General features: G+C 52.4%; 1 protein-coding gene across 1 annotated transcript in view; it reads right to left on the bottom strand.

Annotated features, from left to right (window-relative positions):
• LOC138295478 (calpain-13-like) overlaps positions 1 to 24,252 on the bottom strand; it is a 530,338-nt gene that overhangs the window by 52,538 nt on the left and 453,548 nt on the right. Inside the window, exon 20 of the mRNA XM_069233811.1 lies at positions 22,602 to 22,677. Coding sequence (XP_069089912.1) covers positions 22,602 to 22,677 — 76 coding nt within the window. The remainder of the gene's footprint in view (positions 1 to 22,601; positions 22,678 to 24,252) is intronic.

Here is a 24,252-nt window from a genome sequence, read left to right as displayed (position 1 = left end):
CCAGGGGGGTTTTGTAGGGCACCGGGGGGGGAACACCAGTCAGCACAGAAAGTACACCCTCAGCGGCATGGGGCGGCCGGGTGCAGTGTGCAAACAAGCGTCAGGTTTGTAATAGAAAGCAATGGGAGACTAAGGGATCTCTTCAGCGATGCAGGCAGGCAAGGGGGGGCTCCTCGGGGTAGCCTCCACCTGGGCAAGGGAGAGGGCCTCCTGGGGGTCACTCCTGCACTGGAGTTTGGATCCTTCAGGTCCTGGGGGCTGCGGGTGCAGAGTCTTTACCAGGTGTCGGGATCTGAGAAGCAGGCAGTCGTGGTCAGGTGGAGCCTCGGGATTCCCTCTGCATTCATCGCTGTGGAGGTTCAGGGGGGGCAACTCTGGCTACTCACGGTCTTGCAGTCGCCGGGGAGTCCCCCCTGAAGTGGTTGTTCTCCACAAGTTGAGCCGGGGGCGTCGGGTGCAGAGTGTCAAGTCTCACGCTTCCGGCGGGAAACGCAAGTTGTTTCAAAGTTGCTGCTTTGTTTCAAAGTTGCAGTCTTTGGTGAACAGGGCCGCTGTCCTCGGGAGTTCTTGGTCCTTCTAGAGCAGGGCAGTCCTCTGAGGATTCAGAGGTTGCTGGTCCCTGGGGAAAGCGTCGCTGGAGCAGTGTCTTTAGAAGGGGGGAGACAGGCCGGTAGAGCTGGGGCCAAAGCAGTTGGTGTCTCCGTCTTCTCTGCAGGGTTTTTCAGCTTAGCAGTCCTCTTCTTCTTAGGTTGCAGGAATCTGAGTTCCTAGGTTCTGGGGAGCCCTTAAATACTAAATTTAAGGGCAAGTTTAGGTCTGGGGGGTTAGTAGCCAATGGCTACTAGCCCTGAGGGTGGGTACACCCTCTTTGTGCCTCCTCCCAAGGGGAGGGGGTCACATTCTTATCCCTATTGGGGGAATCCTCCTTATACAAGATGGAGGATTTCTAAAAGTCAGAGTCACCTCAGCTCAGGACACCTTAGGGGCTGTCCTGACTGGCCAGTGACTCCTCCTTGTTTTTCTCATTATTTCCCCCGGCCTTGCCGCCAAAAGTGGGGCCGGAGGGGGCGGGCAACTTCACTAGCTGGAGTGCCCTGTGGTGCTGTAACAAAGGGGGTGAGCCTTTGAGGCTCACCGCCAGGTGGTACAGTTCCTGCAGGGGGAGGTGTGAAGCACCTCCACCCAGTACAGGCTTTGTTACTAGCCACAGAGTGACAAAGGCACTCTCCCCATGTGGCCAGCAACATGTCTGGTGTGTGGCAGGCTGCTAGAACTAGTCAGCCTACACAGATAGTCGGTTTAGGGTTCAGGGGGCACCTCTAAGGTGCCCTCTGGGGTGTATGTTACAATAAAATGTACACTGGCATCAGTGTGTATTTATTGTGCTGAGAAGTTTGATACCAAACTTCACAGTTTTCAGTGTAGCCATTATGGTGCTGTGGAGTTCGTGCATGACAGACTCCCAGACCATATACTCTTATGGCTACCCTGCACTTACAATGTCTAAGGTTTTGCTTAGACACTGTAGGGGCACAGTGCTCATGCACTTGTGCCCTCACCTATGGTATAGTGCACCCTGCCTTAGGGCTGTAAGGCCTGCTAGAGGGGTGACTTATCTATACTGCATAGGCAGTGTGAGGTTGGCATGGCACCCTGAGGGGAGTGCCATGTTGAATTACTCGTTTTGTCCTCACTAGCACACACAAGCTGGCAAGCAGTGTGCCTGTGCTAAGTGAGGGGTCCCCAGGGTGGCATAAGACATGCTGCATCCCATAGAGACCTTCCCTGGCATCGGGGCCCTTAGTACCAGGGGTACCAGTTACAAGGGACTTACCTGGATGCCAGGGTGTGACAATTGTGGAAACAAAAGTACAGGTTAGGGAAAGAACACTGGTGCTGGGGCCTGGTTAGCAGGCCCCAGCACACTTTCAAATCAAAACTTAGCATCAGCAAAGGCAAAAAGTCAGGGGGTAACCGTGCCAAGGAGGCATTTCCTTACACAACCCCCCCCCCCAAACAAGAGGATGAGACTAACCTTTCCCAAGAGAGTCTTCATTTTCTAAGTGGAAGAACCTGGAAAGGCCATCTGCATTGGCATGGGCAGTCCCAGGTCTGTGTTCCACTATAAAGTCCATTCCCTGTAGGGAGATGGACCACCTCAACAGTTTTGGATTTTCACCTTTCATTTGCATTAGCCATCTGAGAGGTCTGTGGTCAGTTTGAACTACAAAGTGAGTACCAAAGAGGTATGGTCTCAGCTTCTTCGGGGACCAAACCACAGCAAAGGCCTCCCTCTCAATGGCACTCCAACGCTGCTCCCTGGAGAGTAACCTCCTGCTAATGAAAGCAACAGGCTGGTCAAGGCCATCATCATTTGTTTGGGACAAAACTGTCCCTATCCCATGTTCAGAGGCATCTGTCTGCACAATGAACTGCTTGGAGTAATCTGGAGCTTTTAGAACTGGTGCTGTGCACATTGCTTGTTTCAGGGTGTCAAAGGCCTGTTGGCATTCTACAGTCCAGTTTACTTTCTTGGGCATTTTCTTGGAGGTAAGTTCTGTGAGGGCTGTCACTATGGATCCATATCCCTTCACAAACCTCCCGTAGTACCCAGTCAAGCCAAGGAATGCCCTGACTTGTGTCTGGGTTTTGGAGCTGCCCAGTCCAGAATAGTCTGGATCTTAGGCTGGAGTGGCTGAACTTGGCCTCCACCTACAAGGTGTCCCAAGTAAACCACAGTTCCCTGCCCTATCTGGCATTTGGATGCCTTGATAGAGAGGCCTGCTGATTGCAGAGCCTTCAAAACCTTCTTCAGGTGGACCAGGTGATCCTGCCAGCTGGAGCTAAAGACAACAATATCGTCAAGATAAGCTGCACTAAAGGACTCTAAGCCAGCAAGGACTTGATTCACCAACCTTTGGAAGGTGGCAGGGGCATTCTTTAAACCAAAAGGGCATAACAGTAAACTGATAATGCCCATCGGGTGTGGATAATGCTGCCTTTCTTTTGCTCCTGGTGACATTTTGATTTGCCAGTACCCTGCTGTTAAGTCAAAGGTACTTAAGAATTTGGCAGCACCTAATTTGTCAATCAGTTCATCAGCCCTTGGAATGGGATGTGCATCTGTCTTGGTGACAGAATTAAGTCCTCTGTAGTCCACACAAAACCTCATCTCTCTCTTTCCATCTTTGGTGTGAGGTTTGGGGACTAAGACCACTGGGCTAGCCCAGGCGCTATCAGAGTGCTCAATGACTCCCAATTCCAGCATCTTGTGGACTTCCACCTTGATGCTTTCCTTAACTTGGTCAGACTGTCTGAATATTTTGTTTTTGACAGGCATGCTGTCTCCTGTGTCCACATCATGGGTACACAGGTGTGTCTGACCAGGGGTTAGGGAAAAGAGCTCAGCAATCTGTTGCAAGACCTTCCTACAATCAGATTGCTGTTGGCCAGAGAGGGTGTCTGAGTAGATCACTCCATCAACTGAGCCATCTTTAGGGTTTGTGGAGAGGAGATCAGGGAGAGGTTCACTCTCAGCTTCCTGGTACTCATCGGTTACCATCAACAGATTCACATCAGCCCTGTCATGGAAGAGCTTAAGGCGGTTCACATGGATCACCCTCTTGGGGCTCCTGCTAGTGCCTAGGTCCACCAGGTAGGTGACCTGACTCTTCTTTTCTAGCACTGGGTAAGGGCCACTCCATTTGTCCTGAAGTGCCCTGGGAGCCACAGGCTCCAAAACCCAGACTTTCTGCCCTGGTTGAAATTCAACCATTGCAGCCTTTTGGTCATACCAAAACTTCTGGAGCTGTTGGCTGGCCTAAAGGTTTTTGCTTGCCTTTTCCATGTACTCTGCCATCCTTGAACGTAGGCCAAGTACATAGTCCACTATGTCTTGTTTAGGCTCATGAAGAGGTCTCTCCCAGCCTTCTTTCACAAGAGCTAGTGGTCCCCTTACAGGGTGGCCAAACAGAAGTTCAAAGGGTGAGAACCCTACTCCCTTCTGAGGCACCTCTCTGTAAGTGAAAAGCAGACATGGCAAGAGGACATCCCATCTCCTTTTGAGTTTTTCAGGGAGCCCCATGATCATGCCTTTTAATGTCTTGTTGAATCTCTCAACAAGGCCATTAGTTTGTGGATGGTATGGTGTAGTGAATTTGTAAGTCACTCCACACTCATTCCACATGTGTTTCGGGTATGCTGACATGAAGTTGGTACCTCTGTCAGACACCACCTCCTTAGGAAAACTCACTCTGGTAAAAATACCAATGAGGGCCTTGGCTACTGCAGGGGCAGTAGTCGACCTAAGGGGAATTGCTTCAGGGTATCTAGTAGCATGATCCACTACTACTAGTATGTACATGTTCCCTGAGGATGTGGGAGGTTCAAGTGGACCCACTATGTCTACACCCACTCTTTCAAAGGGGACCCCCACCACTGGAAGTGGAATGAGGGGGGCCTTTGGGTGTCCACCTGTCTTACCACTGGCTTGACAGGTGGTACAGGAGACACAAAACTCCTTGACCTTCTGGGACATGTTGGGACAATAGAAGTGGTTGACTAGTCTCTCCCACGTCTTGGTTTGTCCCAAATGCCCAGCAAGAGGAATATCATGGGCTAAGGTCAGTATGAACTCCCTAAACTCCTGAGGCAATACCACTCTCCTAGTGGCACCAGGTTTGGGATCTCTTGCCTCAGTGTAAAGGAGTCCATCTTCCCAATAGACCCTATGGCCCTCATTCTGACCTTGGCGGGCGGCGGAGGCCGCCCGCCAAAGTCCCGCTGTCAGGTTACCGTTCCGCGGTCGAAAGACCGCAGCGGTAATTCTGACATTCCCGCTGGGCTGGCGGGCGGCCGCCTTCAGGCCGCCGCCAGCCCAGCGGGAAAGAGGCTTCCACGATGAAGCCGGCTCGGAATCGAGCCGGCGGAGTGGAAGCTGTGCGACGGGTGCAGTTGCACCCGTCGCGTATTTCACTGTCTGCCAAGCAGACAGTGAAATACTTGTAGGGGCCCTCTTACGGGGGCCCCGCGACCCCCCCTACCACCATCCGGTTCCCGGCGGTCGGACCGCCGGGATCTGGATGGCGGTAGGGGGGGTCGGAATCCCCTCGGCGGCGCAGCAAGCTGCGCCGCCTTGGAGGATTCAATGGGGCGGCGGTACACTGGCGGGAGACCGCCAGTGTTGCCGGTCCGACCGCGGCTTTACCGCCGCGGTCGGAATCCCCATTGGAGCACCGCCGGCCTGTCGGCGGTGCTCCCGCGGTCCTCCGCCCTGGCGGTCTTTGACCGCCAGGGTCAGAATGACCGCCTATGTGTTCCAGTTTTCTTGCCATTGGACTCTTCAGCAGCTTGCTGCCTAAGGCCTTCAAGAGAGGGACAGGTTTCTTGCCCCTTACAGAACTGCTCCCTTGAGGGTCCCCCTGGGCTTAAGAGCTCAACCTGATAAGGTTCTAACTCCAGAGGCTCAGTTCCCTCAGAGGGCAGAACTTCTTCCTGGGAAGAGAGGTTCTCTTTTTGTTGTTGTGTTGCAGCTGGTTTCCCAGTTGTCTTTCCTTTTCTCTTGGTAGACTGGGCCCTTTTTCCAGGTTCCAGCTCTACTTTTTCACCCTGAGCCTTGCACTGTGCCCTTGTCTTGACACACACCAGTTCAGGGATACCCAGCATGGCTGCATGGGTTTTCAGTTCTACCTCAGCCCATGCTGAGGACTCCAGGTCATTTCCAAGCAAACAGTCTACAGGGATATTTGAGGAGACCACCACCTGTTTCAGGCCATTGACCCCTCCCCACTCTAAAATTACCATAGCCATGGGATGTACTTTAGTCTGATTGTCAGCGTTGGTGACTGGATAAGTTTGTCCAGCCAGGTATTGACCAGGGGAAACCAGTTTCTCTGTCACCATGGTGACACTGGCACCTGTATCCCTCAGGCCTTCTACACTTGTCCCATTAATTAAGAGCTGCTGCCTGTATTTTTGCATGTTAGGAGGCCAGGCAGCCAGTGCGGCTAAATCCACCCCACCCTCAGAGACTAATGTAGCTTCAGTGTGACACCTGATTTGCTCTGGGCACACTGTTGATCCCACTTGGAGACTAGCCATTCCAGTGTTAGCTGGAGTGGAGTTAGAAGTGGTACTTTTCTTGGGACAGGCCTTGTCTCCAGTTTGGTGTCCAGGCTGATTACAGCTACGACACCAGGCCTTTTGGGGATCAAAGTTTTTACCCTTGTACCCAAAATTAGATTGCGAAGACGCTCTGGGCCCACCCTCCTGTGCAGGTTTTTGGGGGCCTGTAGAAGACTCTTTACTATTTTTGTTTTTGGATGTCTCAACACTCTTCCCCTGGGGAGGCTTTGTGACCCCTTTCTTTTGGTCACCCCCTGTGGAAGTCTTGGTCACCCTAGTCTTGACCCAATAGTCCACCTTCTTTCCCAATTCTTGGGGAGAAGTTTGTCCTAGGTCTACCAGATGCTGATGCAGTTTATCATTTGAACAATTACTTAATAGGTGTTCTTTCACAAATAAATTGTACAGCCCATCATAATCATTTACACCACTGTCTTGAATCCAACCGTCCAGTGTTTTCACTGAGTAGTCCACAAAATCAACCCAGGTCTGGCTCGAGGATTTTTGAGCCCCCCTGAACCTAATTCTAAACTCCTCAGTGGAGAATCCAAAGCCCTCAATCAGGGTACCCTTCATGAGGTCATAAGATTCTGCATCTTGTCCAGAGAGTGTGAGGAGTCTATCCCTACACTTTCCAGTGAACATTTCCCAAAGGAGAGCACCCCAGGGAGATCTGTTTACTTTTCTGGTTGCACAAGCCCTCTCAAAAGCTGTGAACCATTTGGTGATGTCATCACCTTCTTCATATTTAGTTACAATCCCTTTAGGGATTTTCAACATGTCAGGAGAATCTCTGACCCTATTTATGTTGCTGCCACCATGGATGGGACCAAAACCCATCTCTTGTCTTTCCCTTTCTATGGCTAGGAGCTGTCTCTCCAAAGCCAATCTTTTGGCCATCCTGGCTATCCTCAGTGATTAAAGAGGTGCTGGACCCTCCTGTAAGGGGAGCAGCATCTCTGACTATCACATTTGGAGACAGGGCTTGAGGGGCCCTGATCTCCCTAATTAGGACTGGAGGGGGGGAATTCTCCTCCAAGTCACTAGCTTCATCCTCTGGGAGGTCATCCTCAGAGGGGTTGGCTTTTTCAAACCCTGCCAGCATCTCCTGGAGCTGTATTTTGGAAGGTCTTATGCCAACTGGTATTTTCTTTATTTTGCAGAGAGACCTTAGCTCCCTCATCTTAAGATGGAGGTAAGGGGTGATGTCGAGTTCCATCACATTCTCTTCTGCATTAGACATTATGAGGGTCATTCTGACCTTGGCGGTAAAAGGCGCTTACCGCCATGCAGAAGACCGCCATAACACCTCTGCGGCCGCGGTAAACCGCCACGGTCATTCTGACCCACAACAGGCAAACCGCCAAAATATAGACATCCACAAAAGTCCGCCACACCAAAGGCCAGCGAGAAACTGGCGATGACCAAACCTCCACCGTCACGCCAACAGAAATACGCCCACACTATCACGACACACAAATCCACGCGGCGGTCTTTCAACAGCGGTATTCCATTGGCGGTACACACAGCCGCGCTCAAAATACACACACTCTTACTAAACACAGCCACATTGGATAAATCGAAATACACACACCTGAGACACATACACACACCACTCCCACACACCCAATACAATATAAAACACACACCCACATCACCCACAAACCCCTACTCCTAGAGATTCGTGAACACGCACAGAGATAAGAGACCCGAGCACCCAGACGCGCAATTCACTGTCACCCAGCAATATTCCCACGCACTTCAAACTACACACCAATACACATCACCACACTTAGCACCACACAATCCACCCCACACATCACCCAAACCACCCCATGGCACCGCAAAGACACCCCAGGTTTTCTGACGATGAACTCAGGGTCATGGTGGAGGAAATTGTACGGGTAGAGCCACAGCTCTTCGGGACACAGGTGCAGCACACCACCATTGCCAGGAAGATGGAGCTATGGAGCAGAATAGTGGACAGGGTCAACGCTGTGGGACAGCACCCAAGAAATAGGGACGACATCAGGAAGCGGTGGAACGACCTACGGGGGAAGGTGCGCTCCATGGTATCCAGGCACAACATCGCGGTGCAGAAGACTGGCGGCGGACCCCCACCTCCTCCCCCAGAATTTACAACATGGGAGGAGCAGGTCTTGGCGATCCTGTATCCTGAGGGCCTCGCAGGAGTAGGCGGAGGAATGGACTCTGGTAAGTCAAATCTTAACTACTTCATCCCCCCAACCACACCAGCATGCCAACTCATACCCCCACCCTCACTCCCACCCCCATCACACCTACTCCTTGCAAATGTCTCACCCTCACAACCCACCCATCCCAACACCAAGCCCTGCATGCGACCACAAAGCATGGACACCCATCACCTAAGCATGCCCACTGCACATACCCATCCCCCCCCCCAAATCACCATCACAAAAGCCCCCACACAGGAATGCAAGCACAGGGGTACACGGGCACCCACCCATTGCACGCTATGGCACACACAGAAGCAATAATCATACATTTATACCCCTGCAGGACCCGAACGCCACGTCACCGCGCAGGAGGGTCCACAAATGTCCACTCCACCCCCAGAAGAGGCCCACAGTGATGACAGCACCTCTGTCTCCCTGGATCTAGATGACCAGCCCGGCCCATCGGGGACCTCTAGACAGTCGGTTCCCCTCAGACAGCCATGGGCCACAGCAGAACTTCCCCCCTCTGGGAACACCAGCACAGCACCCACCCAGCGGGCCCATATCTCTGTCCCCAGGACACGTCAATCAGCGGTGTGTCCACCCCTACAGGGCACCCAGGTTAACCCACCACCCCAACAACAACAGGGACCTGGGGGCAGTGGTAGTGGGCACACAGTCCAGGGGACAGAGGCACAGGGAAACAGGGGAACTGGGAGGGCTGCTGTGCGACAGGGGGGGGACAGGCCCAGGGAACCCACCCTCCACAAGGCCCTCTCCTCCATCATGGGAGCATACCACAACTCCCAGGAGACGATGGCCACGGTCCTGGCAAGGTTTCAGGACATCCAGCTTCTGCAGGAGCAACAGTATATGGGGTTCAGGGAAGAACTAAGAAACATCAGTACCGCCATGGGCACCATCGTAGTGGCTCTGAATCAGGTAGTCACCACATTGCGGGACACTGTTGCACCACAAAGGGCCCCTGACACTAGCATGGACCAAGAACTGCCTACCACCTCCGCCGGCGCTAGTGGACAGGAGGCCCCGACACAAGACCAACAGGCCACCAGAACCCCACACCCTGCAGAAGGAGATCCAGGAAGAAGACAGAGTAAGAGGCCAAGACCCCCGCCAGCAAAGGATACCTCCCTGATTGTCATCCCACTGTCCCACATTGACACCTTGTCCAACCTTACACTGCCCCTGCTCCACTTTCCACAGGCATCTGGACAATGCACCTGTGATACTGATAGTCTGGACTCTGCCATGGACAATCCTCCACCATCACACCTCAACGATTTGCAACCACCCACCAATTTTGAGCACTGTAATAAACACACTTATTGCATAAAACAATCTGGAGTCTGGCTGGGATTTTGTACAAATGTATTAGACATTACCGTGCCAAATGGCATATACACATTGTGATGCCAACATACCAATGTCACACAGCTGTAGTCCATGGGGAAATAAAGCAGATGTCACGCAGTGGGGCCCACATCTCTGAAATCGGAAGGGAAAGTCACAACTCCGTTACCATACACTGGGGGAAAAGGACAGACAGTAGAGAGGTAGTAGGGGTTAAGTATATGTAATATGCCGGTGTGGATTCTTACCTGTGGGTCATTGAAAATACTGGTGTATTACTGTGTTCCTGTTGTCTATGTCGTCCTCTTTGCCTTCCTCCTCTTCACTCTCCACAGGCATCACAGCAGCTACAACACCACCATCTGGACCATCCTCCTGCAGAAAAGGCACCTGGTGTTGCAAAGCCAGGTTGTGAAGCATACAGCAGGCCACGATGATCTGGCACACCTTCTTTGGTGAGTACATTAGGCATCCACCAGTCATATGGAGGCACCTAAACCTGGCCTTCAGGAGGCCGAAGGTCCGCTCTATCACCCTCCTAGTTCTCCCATGGGCCTCATTGTACTGTTCCTCTGCCCTTGTCCTGGGATATCTCACTGGGGTCAGTAGCCATGACAGGTTGGGGTAACCAGAGTCTCCTCATAGCCACACACGGTGCCTCTGGAGTTGACCCATCACGTAAGGGATGCTGCTATTCCGCATGATGTACGCGTCATGCACTGACCCAGGGAACTTGGCATTAACATGGGAGATGTACTGGTCAGCCAAACACACCATCTGGACATTCATGGAATGATAACTCTTCCTGTTCCTGTACACCTGTTCACTCCGGCTGGGGGGGACCAAAGCAACATGTGTCCCATCAATGGCACCAATGATGTTGGGTATATGTCCAAGGGCATAGAAATCAGCCTTCATTGTAGCCAAATCCCCCACCTCAGGGAAGACGATGTAGCTCCGCATGTGTTTGAGCAGGGCAGACAACACTCTGGACAACACCTTGGAAAACATGGGCTGGGACATCCCTGATGATATGGCCACTGTTGTTTGAAATGACCCACTTGCTAGGATATGGAGTACTGACAGCACCTGCACTAGAGGGGGGATCCCTGTGGGTTGGCGGATTGGTGACATCAGGTCTGGCTCCAACTGGGTACATAGTTCCTGTATAGTGGCTCGGTCAAGCCTGTATGTCAGTATGACATGTCTTTCCTCCATTGTCGACAGGTCCACCAGCGGTCTGTACACGGGAAGATTTCTCCATCTCCTCGCAAGTCCCAGCGAACGGTGCCTATGAAGGACAACAGCGAGCATAGAGTCAAACAACCCACAGGTACGTAACCACAGCTTGTACATAACACGATTCCCAATGCATTGAATGGCTTGTATGAGTGTCGATGCAAGGCCTAGGTATGTGTGACGCAGTATAAAATAAGGCATGTGGGCCCTTGAAATGGCGGCTGCCTGACCTGTGAAGTGCGACAATGGAATGTGAGGTCAATGCGCTGGCGTGGGACACCGTGGCGGTAGGCGGTCGAAGACCACGGCGCAAAGCTGCATTGGTTAACATTGAAGCCTATGGGTCACGGGAGCCAATGACGATGTGCGCCGGCGGTCGCGGTACGCACCGCCGCGGTACGCACCACCGCGGGCGTGACCGCCATTTTCTATCTGCTTAATCACTAGATACCTGATCTTCCACAGGAGAGGACCTACACTGCAAGTGCTGCTGTGACCACGGTCTGGAAGAGACAATGGCTCATGCGACTGGGGAAAGGGCCCCTGCCTTCACTGCTCAGGAGTTGGAGAAACTCGTGGATGGGGTCCTCCCCCAGTATGCGCTGCTCTACGGTCCTCCAGACCAACAGGTAAGTACACTGGGACCATGCTTTGTAGCCAATGCCTGTGTTGAGTGGGGTGGATGAAAGATGGTGGGGAGGGGAGCGATTGAGGCATGCATCAAACGACGGATGAGAGCATGTGCCACATGGCAAGGGTGGGGATGGGGGGCCACTCACATCGAGCATGCAGAAGGTGATGATTATTCTTCTCTCCCTGTTCATGTCACATAGGTCAGCGCCCACCAGAAAATCGCTATTTGGCGTGCCATCGCCAAGGATGTCCGGACCCTGGGGGTCCTCCCGAGACGGGGCACCCACTGCAGGAAGAGATTGGAGGACATCCGACGCTGGAGCAGGAAGACGGCGGAGGCTCAGCTGGGGATGGCCTCCCAACGTGGGAGGGGTGCCAGTCGTACTTTGACCCCCCTGATGTCCCGGATCCTGGCGGTGGCCTACCCCGATTTGGATGGGCGCGTGAGGACATCACAGCAGACACAAGGGGGTGAGTACACTCAAATCCTGGTGACTTTGCGCGCAGTGGAGGTGTCTGGGTGGGAGAGGAGGGCTGTGGGTATCCCTAGGCCAGGGCGATATCTGTAGGCTAGGCCCCTCCGTAAGGCATGACCCTGTGCCCCCGCCCATCACCTCTGTAGGGTGCCAAGTGCAGCTATTCATTGCCCTGTGTCATGTATGTGAGCAGGGGCCGCCCATAGGCTTGTAGGCCATGTCCCACGGATTGCGTAGTGGACCCCGAGTGCGCGGCGTAGTGCAGGGGGCTTCCGTGTCTGTCCTGTCCGCCAATGGTGTCGCCAATGCATGCACTCAATATTTCTTTATTTTTCCCCACCCCCCTATTTTTGTTGTCTTCCTGTTCATTTGTGCATTAGCATCATCAGGAGGAGGAGAAGTGGCATCGGAGCACGAGGGAGCTGCATCTCACATGGCCATGGCGGGCCATGCAACTGACTCGGATTTCACCAGTGAGACGGAGGGCGAGGGGAGCTCCACAGCGGGGACTCGTGCGGATGTCAGTGACAGCGACTCGTCCTCTGAAGGGAGCTCCCTTGTGGTGGCGGCAACATCCGTGCCCCCGCTACAACAGGTACAGCCGCCACCCAGCGCACCAGCACCGCCCTCCCAGCAGCCCCTCAGAGTTTGCCCCGTGCCCGCTCACCCAGGAAGGTGGGCATCTCCTTCGCCCCAGGCACCTCAGGCCCTGCCCCTGTCACCCCTGCTGCCCTCAGTGAGGAAGTCATTGACCTCCTGAGGACGATCATTGTTGGGCAGTCTACCCTTTTGAATGCCATCCAGGGTGTAGAAAGGAGGTGCACCAGAGTAATGCATACCTGGAGGGCATTCATTCGGGTCAGGCTGCCCATCAGCGATCATTCAACACTCTGGCCTCAGCACTGATGGCAGCAATTGTCTCTGTCTCTAGCCTCCCTCCTCCAACTTCCTCCACCCAGACCCAATCCCCTGTACCTCTGCCTATCCCAGACACACCATCAGACCAGCCTGCACACACCTCAACACCCAAGGGAAGCTCATCCAGACATAAGCACAACACATCACACAAGCATTCACACAAGCAACATCCACATACAGACATACCAACACCCACTGCCTCCACTGTGTCCCCCTCCTCCTCGTCTCCCTCTTCCCTCCCTGTCACGTCTCCACTCACACCTGCATGCACAACATCTTCAGCCACTACGTCCATCACCAGCACACCCACCAGAACCCCCCGCACACGTGCAGACACCACCCCCACTACCATTCACACGTCCCCTGTGTCCTCTCCCAGTGTGTCTGTCACCCCCTCTTCCAAGATACACAAACGCAGGCAGCCACCCACCCAACAGCCATCCACCTCACAACAGCCTCCAGCCCAAGCACCTGCACCCAAAGACACCAGACTTCAAACTCCTACAACCACAACCTCTTCCTCCACTCCCATACCTACTACACCTACCCGTCCCTCTATTACTAAACTTATTTTCCTTTCCAAACTTGACCTCTTCCCAACAACTCCCCCACCCTGTCCATCTAAAAAGACTCCAGTCAGCACCTCAGCCACCACAACAGCGGGCCCTGTGAAGACAGTCTGCCATGGACTGTGGAGTCCCCCACCCTCAAGGGCAGACAGCTCAGTAGGGAGCCGAGGCACGGTCAGCCCACCGCCGCAAAAACATGCGAGGATTGTCAGTGCCCGGCGCGAGAGGCCTAAAACACCTGGGACCAAAATCCCTACCATGGCTCCAGCAGGGAGTGTGGTGCCACCTGGCACACCGCCAAAGGTGGGGAAGGGCCACAGGCGACCTGGGAAGGGCAGCACGCCCGACAAGACCGCCAGCAGCCCAGCTGTGCAGGAGGGCCCCGCATGCCCCATCCCAGGTGGGCAGGAGGACACCAACAGGCCCGGTACTGCAGCCCAGGAGGGCCCCACCAGGCCCATCCCAGGTGGGCAGAAAGGCGCAGCCAGCCACAGGTCAGGTGGCGAATGACCTCCACGCCATGGCCTGATCCACTGAACTGGGCACCGCCGTCTCAAGCACCGCTGAACTGGGCCCTTCATCTCAAGCACCGCTCCGCTGGGCACCGCCGTCTCAAGCACCGCTGAACTGGGCCCTTCATCTCAAGCACCGCTCCGCTGGGCCCTTCATCTCAAGCACTGCTCCGCTGGGTACCGCCGTCTCAAGCACCGCTGAACTGGGCCCTTCATCTCAAGCACCGCTCCGCTGGGCCCTTCATCTCAAGAACTGCTCCGCTGGGCCCTTCATCTCAAGCACCGCTCCGCTGGGCACTGGCGTCTCAAGAACTGCTGAACTGGGCCCTTCATCTGAAGCACCGCTCCGCTGGGCCCTTCATCTGAAGCACCGCTCCGCTGGGCCCTTCATCTGAAGCACCGCTCCGCTGGGCACCGCCGTCTCAAGCACCGCTGAACTGGGCCCTTCATCTCAAGCACCGCTCCGCTGGGCACCGCCGTCTCAAGCACCGCTCCGCTGGGCCCTTCATCTCAAGCACCGCTCCGCTGGGCCCTTCATCTCAAGCACAGCTCCGCTGGGCCCTTCATCTCAAGCACCGCTCCGCTGGGCACCGCCGTCTCAAGCACCGCTGAACTGGGCCCTTCATCTGAAGCACCGCTCCGCTGGGCCCTTCATCTCAAGCACCGCTCCGCTGGGCACCGCCGTCTCAAGCACTGCTGAACTGGGCCCTTCATCTCAAGCCCCGCTCCGCTGGGCACCGCCGTCTCAAGCACCACTGAACTGGGCCCTTCATCTCAAGCACCGCTCCGCTGGGCACCGCCGTCTCAAGCCCCGCTGAACTGGGCCCTTCATCTCAAGCACCGCTCCGCTGGGCACCGCCGTCTCAAGCACCGCTGAACTGGGCCCTTCATCTGAAGCACTGCTCCGCTGGGCCCTTCATCTCAAGCACCGCTCCGCTGGGCACCGCCATCTCAAGCACCGCTGAACTAGGCCCTTCATCTCAAGCACCGCTCCGCTGGGCCCTTCATCTTAAGCACCGCTCCGCTGGGCACCGCCGTCTCAAGCACCGCTGAACTGGGCCCTTCATCTGAAGCACCGCTCCGCTGGGCCCTTCATCTGAAGCACCGCTCCGCTGGGCCCTTCCTCTGAAGCACCGCTCCGCTGGGCCCTTCATCTCAAGCACCGCTCCGCTGGGCACCGCCGTCTCAAGCACCGCTGAACTGGGCCCTTCATCTCAAGCACCGCTCCGCTGGGCACCGCCGTCTCAAGAACTGCTGAACTGGGCCCTTCATCTGAAGCACCATTCCGCTGGGCCCTTCATCTCAAGCACCGCTCCGCTGGGCACCGCCGTCTCAAGCACCGCTGAACTGGGCCCTTCATCTCAAGCACCGCTCCGCTGGGCACCGCCGTCTCAAGCACCGCTCCGCTGGGCCCTTCATCTCAAGCACCGCTCCGCTGGGCCCTTCATCTCAAGCACTGCTGCGCTGGGCTCTTCATCTCAAGCACCGCTCCGCTGGGCCCTTCATCTCAAGCACCACTCCGCTGGGCACCGCCGTCTCAAGAACTGCTGAACTGGGCCCTTCATCTGAAGCACCGCTCCGCTGGGCCCTTCATCTCAAGCACCGCTCCGCTGGGCACCGCCATATCAAGCACCGCTGAACTGGGCCCTTCATCTCAAGCACCGCTGGCCCATTGGCGGAAGGGACAGGCCCGCATCTGTGTCGGGCAGGGCTGCACGAAGCACTCTGGGCACTAGTCCCCCTCCAGTACCAGAGACTGATATTGACTTGAGAGACTGTGGCTTTGCACTCCCCAGGATGTAACAGTGGGCAAGCCAACCACTGTAGAGACTTGGGAGACTGTGGCTTTGCACTCCCCAGGATGGCACAGTGGGCAAGCCACTCACTGTAGAGACTTGAGAGACTGTGGCTTAGCACTCCCCAGGATGGAACAGTGGGCATGGAGGCCCCTGGTGGATATGGCGTCGTGGACTCATCTGGCTGAGGTGCCCCCCATTCCCTTCCCCCTGAGGTGCCTGTAGTTTTCCTATATGATGCCCCTGCAGTGTTCTCTCCGTTGGAGTCAGGTATCCTGTGTGGGCTTTGCCCATGTGATTTGGGCCCAGTGGCCCACGAACAATGCCTGATACACATATCGGACTTGACAATTTATGTATATAAAATTTTAGATGTGTGATATATTTTATACTCAGTCATACAATATATTCCAAAGTTTTTAATCATTTCCTTTTGTCTTTGCATTCTTCCGGGGGGCTTGGGGGGGTAACCGTGATGTGTTGCTATGCATTGATGTGTGTGTTGTAGTGGGTGAGGGTGATGGTGGGTGTGTCGCATATGTGTGTCCCCGTAATTTTTTGCCTCCCCCCTCCCCTGTGTCGTAGGTGCAGTACTCACCGTTGTCTTCTGCGCCGGCGTTCGTGCTCCTGGTAGAGGAGCAGGAAGACAATCGCTGGGAGGATGTGGAGTTCGGGTTCCATGCTGTCCAGATTCCTCGTGGGGTGTATGGAGGTGAGCGTTTTCAGTTTGAAATGGCTGTTTCCGCCGTGTTTTTATCGGCGGGGCTACCGCCCCGGAAAAGGTGGCGGATTGGTGGGTTGTGATAGGGTGGGCGGTACATTGTCTCCCGCTTGTCTGTTGGCGGTGACCGCCGCACTGTTTGTTTGTCCCTCCGTGGTGGGCAGTGTGTTGAAGTGGCGGGATCTGTTGGCGGTTTCCACCAGGGTCGTAATTAAATTTTTTTTACCGCCAGCCTGTTAGCGGGTTTGCCGCCGCTTTAACACCGACCTCCGAGGATGGAATGACCCCCTATGTTTCTAAAAGTTGGAATACTTTTTAAGAATCTAAAACTAATTCTAGAACTTAATTCAAACTTTCACAAAACTTTTAAACTCTAAAAGAAATGCTAACAGGGACTAACACAAGGCCCTAGCATGACTTTTAAAAATTTAGAAAAATAGCTCAAATTTCAAAAATCCGTTTCTAATGACAATTTTTGGAATTTAGTTGTGTGATCAGGTATTGGCTGAGTAGTCCAGCAAATGCAAAGTCTTGTACCCCACCGCTGATCCACCAATGTAGGAAGTTGGCTCTGTATGCACTATTTCAAAGTAAGGAATAGCATGCACAGAGTCCAAGGGTTCCCCTTAGAGGTAAGATAGTGGCAAAAAGAGATAATTCTATTGCTCTATTTTGTGGTAGTGTGGTCGAGCAGTAGGCTTATCAAAGGAGTAGTGTTAAGCATTTGTTGTACACACACAGGCAATAAATGAGGAACACACACTCAGAGACAATTCCAGGCCAATAGGTTTTTGTATAGAAAAATATATTTTCATAGTTTATTTTAAGTACCACAGGTTCAAGATTCACATGTAATTCTTCAAATGAAAGGTATTGCAGGTAGGTACTTTAGGAACTTTGAATAATCAAAATAGCATATACACTTTTCACATAAATCACATATAGCTATTTTAAAACTAGACACAGTGCAATTTTCAACAGTTCCTGGGGGGAGTAAGAGTTTGTTAGTTTTTGCAGGTAAGTAAACCACCTACGGGGTTCAAGTTTGGGTCCAAGGTAGCCCACCGTTGGGGGTTCAGAGCAACCCCAAAGTTACCACACCAGCAGCTCAGGGCCGGTCAGGTGCAGAGGTCAAAGTGGTGCCCAAAATGCATAGGCTTCAATGGAGAAGGGGGTGCCCGGTTCCAGTCTGCCAGCAGGTAAGTACCCGCGTCTTCGGAGGGCAGACCAGGGGGGTTTTGTAGGGCACCGGGGGGGGGACACCAGTCAGCACAGAAAGTACACCCTCAGCAGCACGGGGCGGCCGGGTACAGTGTGCAAACAAGCATCAGGTTTGTAATAGAAAGCAAAGGGAGACTAAGGGGTCTCTTCAGCGATGCAGGCAGGCAAGGGGGGGCTCCTCGGGGTAGCCTCCACCTGGGCAAGGGAGAGGGCCTCCTGGGGGTCACTCCTGCACTGGAGTTCGAATCCTTCAGGTCCTGGGGGCTGCGGGTGCAGAGTCTTTATCAGGTGTCGGGATCTGAGAAGCAGGCAGTCGCGGTCAGGGGGAGCCTCGGGATTCCCTCTGCAGACGTCGCTGTGGAGGTTCAGGGGGGGCAACTCTGGCTACTCACGGTCTTGCAGTCGCCGGGGAGTCCTCCCTGAAGTGGTTGTTCTCCACAAGTTGAGCCGGGGGCGTCGGGTGCAGAGTGTCAAGTCTCACGCTTCCGGCGGGAAACGCAAGTTGTTTCAAAGTTGCTGCTTTGTTTCAAAGTTGCAGTCTTTGGTGAACAGGGCCGCTGTCCTCGGGAGTTCTTGGTCCTTCTAGAGCAGGGCAGTCCTCTGAGGATTCAGAGGTTGCTGGTCCCTGGGGAAAGCGTCGCTGGAGCAGTGTCTTTAGAAGGGGGGAGACAGGCCGGTAGAGCTGGGGCCAAAGCAGTTGGTGTCTCCGTCTTCTCTGCAGGGTTTTTCAGCTTAGCAGTCCTCTTCTTCTTAGGTTGCAGGAATCTGAGTTCCTAGGTTCTGGGGAGCCCTTAAATACTAAATTTAAGGGCGAGTTTAGGTCTGGGGGGTTAGTAGCCAATGGCTACTAGCCCTGAGGGTGGGTACACCCTCTTTGTGCCTCCTCCCAAGGGTAGGGGGTCACATTCCTATCCCTATTGGGGGAATCCTCCATCTGCAAGATGGAGGATTTCTAAAAGTCAGAGTCACCTCAGCTCAGGACACCTTAGGGGCTGTCCTGACTGGCCAGTGACTCCTCCTTGTTTTTCTCATTATTTCCCCCGGTTTTGCCAGCCAAAAGTGGGGCCGGAGGGGGCGGGCAACTTCACTAGCTGGAGTGCCTTGTGGTGCTGTAACAAAGGGGGAGAGCCTTTGAGGCTCACCGCCAGGTGTTACAGTTCCTGCAGGGGGAGGTGTGAAGCACCTCCACCCAGTACAGGCTTTGTTACTAGCCACAGAGTGACAAAGGCACTCTCCCCATGTGGCCAGCAACATGTCTGGTGTGTGGCAGGCTGCTAGAACTAGTCAGCCTACACAGATAGTCGGTTTAGGGTTCAGGGGGCACCTCTAAGGTGCCCTCTGGGGTGTATGTTACAATAAAATGTACACTGGCATCAGTGTGCATTTATTGTGCTGAGTTTTCAGTGTAGCCATTATGGTGCTGTGGAGTTTGTGCATGACAGACTCCCAGACCATATACTCTTATGGCTACCCTGCACTTATAATGTCTAAGGTTTTGCTTAGACACTGTAGGGGCACAGTGCTCATGCACTTGTGCCCTCCCCTATGGTATAGTGCACCCTGCCTTAGGGCTGTAAGGCCTGCTAGAGGGGTGACTTATCTATACTGCATAGGCAGTGTGAGGTTGGCATGGCACCCTGAGGGGAGTGCCATGTCGACCTACTCGTTTTGTCCTCACTAGCACACACAAGCTGGCAAGCAGTGTGCCTGTGCTAAGTGAGGGGTCCCCAGGGTGGCATAATACATGCTGCATCCCTTAGAGACCTTCCCTGGCATCAGGGCCCTTGGTACCAGGGGTACTAGTTACAAGGGACTTACCTGGATACCAGGGTGTGCCAATTGTGGAAACAAAAGTACAGGTTAGGGAAAGAACACTGGTGCTGGGGCCTGGTTAGCAGGCCTCAGCACACTTTCAAATCAAAACTTAGCATCAGCAAAGGCAAAAAGTCAAGGGGTAACCATGCCAAGGAGGCATTTCCTTACAGTCAGGTCTTCAGCTTTTTGCAGAACTCTAGAAGTGAAGAGGAGGGGGCTCTTTTGGGTTGAGGGAGGCCATTCCATGTCTTGGGTGAGATGCAGAAGAATGGGGGACCTCTAGTTTTTTTTTTTTTTTTCTTTTGCAGACGTGCGGAGTGTTTGAGTGAGAGTGCTGCAGAGCTTAGGTGTCTGGTGGGTTGGTGATATTGTATGTGACTGATCAGCTATTCTGGCCCTGTGTATATGAGAAGTTTGAATTGGCTGCGCTTGTGAGAGTGGCGCCAGTGAAGCTTCTTGAGGTGCAATGTGATGTGGGGCAGGCGTTGGAGGTCAAGTATGAATTTTGCAGTGGTGTTCGGGATGGTTGTGAATCACTGTAAGGGTTGTTTGGAGATTCCAGTGTAGAGAGTGTTGCGACAGTCCAGCCTCCTAGTGCTTGCATGACTGTCCTTCTGGTGTCCCAAGGCAACCATTTGAAGATCTTTCGTAACACGTGTAGGATGTTGAAGCAGGAGGTGCACACTGTGATGACTTGAGCAATCATGTTGAGCTTGTTGTCTAGGATGATCCCCACATTTCTTGCGTGGGCTGTGGGTGTTGATCCTAGCTCCAACAGCCACCAGATGGAGTCCCATGGGGATGGTTTATTACCAAAGAGCAGTACTTCTGTCTTGTAGGAGTTGAGCTGCAGGCAGTTGGTGCACATCCAATCTGCTACCATGGTCATGTAGTTGGTGAGGTTGGTCCTGGTGGTGCTTGTCTTGTCAGTCATGGAGAGAATGAGTTGGGTGCCATCTGCATAGGAGATGACGATGATGTCTTGTGAAAAGGGTGGGGCTGAGGGATGATCACTGTAGGACTTTGCATGTCAATCTCTGGGTCTCTGAAGTGAAGGGTGACAGCCTAACCCTTTGGGTTCTTTCCATGAGGAAGGAACAGATCCACTTGAGAGTAGCTCCTTGTATAACAATCTTTTGATGAGAGTCCTATGGGAGTGTTGAAGGCTGCAGAGAAGCCAAGCAGGATGAGAGCAACTGTTTCTCCTTGGTCCAGAATGATTCAACTGTGATAAGTGCAGTTTCAGTGCTGTGGCTTCTGAATACTAATCGACTGTGTCTAGAAAATGGTGAAGCACAAAGTAGGTTGTGAGTTGGTTGTTGCTAGCCTTCTCAATCACTTTGGCTGGATAGAGAAGCAGGGAGATGGGTCAGACGTTCATACGGCGAAGTTGCGGACATGATGGAGGTGTTGAAGATATGGTCAGGGTGCTGCTGATTGGTGATTTTCCCAGGCTGTAGATGTAGTAGGGCCTTGAGTTTGCTGGGGCACCTGATTGGTGATTTTCCCAGGCTGTAGATGTGGTGGGGCCTTGAGTTTGCTGGGGCACCTGATGATCCTCATGGTTGCTGCTGTGCCATTTCTAGTGAGGGCTGTCCATTTGGTCAGGTGGCCATCTTGGTTGGTGGTCGGTAGTTTGGCAACGAGTTTTCTCGGGTTTGGTTGGTGTGCTAAGTTGCTGCAGATGTTTGCGATTTTGCTGTGGAAGAAATTAGATAGGTTGTCACAGAGTTGTTGGGAGGCAGCGATGCTGTTGACAGTGGCTAAGGGTGAGGTGAAATCCTTAATGATTGAGAAAATCTCCTTGCAGCTGTTGGAGCTTCTTTCGACTTGGTCACTAGTGCTTTTTCCTTTATGTCTCTTATTTGCTGATGATAGCATCTGAGTGCAGCTTTGTAAGTAGTTCTGTTTGTGGTGTCGTGGCTGGCTCTCCATTTCCTTTCTTGCTGTTACAGTGTTGTTTAATGTCTTGGAGGACTTCTGTTTTCCAGCTGGCCTGCTTGTTTGATTTGCTATGCTTGTTGGCTTTGATGGGTGCTAGGAAGTCTGTGCACTTCTTATCTAGTTGTTGAAGTTTTTAATGTCCTTGTCAAGTTTGTCTGTAGGGCTAGGTTAATCCATGCTGGGCTAAACAAGGAGGAGGACCAGTATAGGTATTTAGCAAGCACTTTTCTCAATGCAGTTTTGAATGTGGAAATAGATCAAGGTTATATACTGGACTACTGCACGCAGTCCAGAGACAATCCCCTCCCTCAAATTGTTCCGCTTCCAATGCCACCACTCCCAGAGGCACATAGAAAGGTTATACAAAAGGATACCACATGACTAGTAAGCAGATGTCACAAATCCATTGATTCAAGTGTTGCTTCTGTAAACAGTGCTGCTCCTACTAATATCATGTGCATAACAGACTCTGAGTCTGGTGTCATCTTTTATAGAAGTGAATGTATGCTATGATGAGCATCTGTGGTGGTTGTTGGTTCCACCTCCAAGATTGCAGCTCCTTTCAGTGTATCATTGATGTCAGGTTCTGAGAGCACTACAACCCATGCAGGGTCCAAATATTTAACTGGAGTTTTTGTGCCTTGCTAAAAGAAAGATGGATGGATAGAAGGGTCTGTGAGAAACATCCTCACATGTATATGCAGGTTGGACATCTCCAATTCGTATATTAAAGCTATGTTAAAAAGTAATATTTACTCCTGATAAATAGATCACTGTAGACACATGGTGGAGACAATAAATAGAATGTTTCCGCCATGAGTCTCGCAATAATAAAAACAAAAATAGCAAAACCGCAGACCTGATAATCTCAAAGGTGGTTAGGCTGTCCAGCAACCTTAGATACCCTCTGGTACCAAAAGAGTGAGGACATTTATATATTGCTGTAAGTAATCACTGCCATTGTTCCCCTCGTTTCAGCAGCCAGGGCAATCTTTTCAGCTGTTTTCTTCACATTATGAACGACAGTAAGTGGATTCAGAATAACACCGCAATGCCACTTTGTACCTGCTGCCTGAACTGCATTCTGCAAGCCTGACATATCGATGGACCTGGACTGGTACGCATGGCTGTTGAAAATGTTCTGGAAAAGAAAAAATAGATCAAACAGAATGAGCTGCTGATATTTTTTTATAGGGATTAGATGATTTTGCACACTATTTACAGGCCCTTTTAATGACACACAAATCAATAAAGTCCTTTATTCAGTTTTGCACTTACGCAAAGTGATATTCCCCCAGGTTTCATGGCAAGGCGCCCACAGTCATTTTAACAAAGCATACTGTCCATTTGGTCTCATCCTGCCACTTTACATATCATGATAACTCACACTGCTGTTTTGACTCACATGGATGCACTCCAACTCGATTTGCACAAATATATCAACACACTAGTCGTACGAGAGTAAGCCAATCATTTGCACAATGTTTTAAACATATAAAAAGTTAAATAATACGGTCCATCTAGTTAGCTACCTTGTGTCCAGGACGTGCTGTCTGACATCAGACATCACCTGCAGCACAATATAAGCGCATCTTTTTGTTCAAAAAGTCTGTGGGACATGTCAAACAGTATTTCAAGTCGTGCCGTTTTCTCTTATCTTCTTCTGAAAGATGTGCTAAGCAATGGACTATTGGGGCTATATTATACACCTGGGAGTATTTTAAAATGTAATTATGCTAAGGAGATCTAGGAATTACTACTCTGAATAGCAGAAAATCAGGTGAGGCAGCATGTATGCTAATGCACCAGCTGCTGTGAATATTCGATCGAAAAACTGGAGTAGCGGTGTGAACGGTTATAGAACTAATGGTTCATCCATTTGTTCACTGTGAGAATATGATGCAAGATTAATCATTTTGGGTTCAATGTACCCAAACCACTCTCTAAAGAACATTAAGGGGCAGATTTAGGAGCCCCTAGCACCACTGGAGTATCACTTTTGGTGACGCTCCGGTGGCACTAACCTCTGCTCCATATTTACAAGCAGGTGCAACACCACTTTTTGTGGCGCTACGCCTCCTTGTAAATATGGGCCTCTCTGATGCAGTTTCTGTGTCAGAGGGCCGTGCAATGGGATTTGCTGTGGGTGTGCCACTGCAACACCCAATACTTTTGACACTGCCCCCAGATTTACGAGTAATTGTAAACCTGTGTCAGCTCCAAAAAACTAACGCCACCTCAATGAGGAGTTAGCATGGCAAAACGAGGAGGAATGTGGTTATTCCTCCTCGTTTTTTGCTTTTTCCATGTGTGCTGCATTCTGCAGCACACATAGAAAGAGCAAAATGCCATGGGTGATTGTTTATGTGCAGGAAGGTGATACTTCTATGTGTGTTGCTTTTTGTAGCAAGTATAGAAGTGCCAAATCACCATTATAGATTATTTATGGCAGGAAGTGACACCTTCCTGCAAATAAACAATCTATCCCCTCAACGCAGACACCTTTGCACTATGTTGCAAGGATGCCTGCATTGGCGCGGCCAGCTTAATTCAGCGCCAGTGCTGGGGAAATGCAGGGGTGTGCTGTATTCCTGTAAATACCCTGCATCCCTGCGTTTCAAAAGTTGCACAGTGTGGCGCTGCTATTTTTGGCACAGCACTGCGCTGCGTCACTTTTGAATAAATCAGGGCCCAGGATTTGAAGCCAGAAGGTTGG

The sequence above is a fragment of the Pleurodeles waltl genome, chromosome 5, assembly GCF_031143425.1.
Source record: "Pleurodeles waltl isolate 20211129_DDA chromosome 5, aPleWal1.hap1.20221129, whole genome shotgun sequence".
NCBI classification, from domain to species: domain Eukaryota; kingdom Metazoa; phylum Chordata; class Amphibia; order Caudata; family Salamandridae; genus Pleurodeles; species Pleurodeles waltl.
The sequence above is the reverse complement of the archived record's forward strand: the minus strand, read 5'-3'. Positions and strand labels throughout refer to the sequence as shown.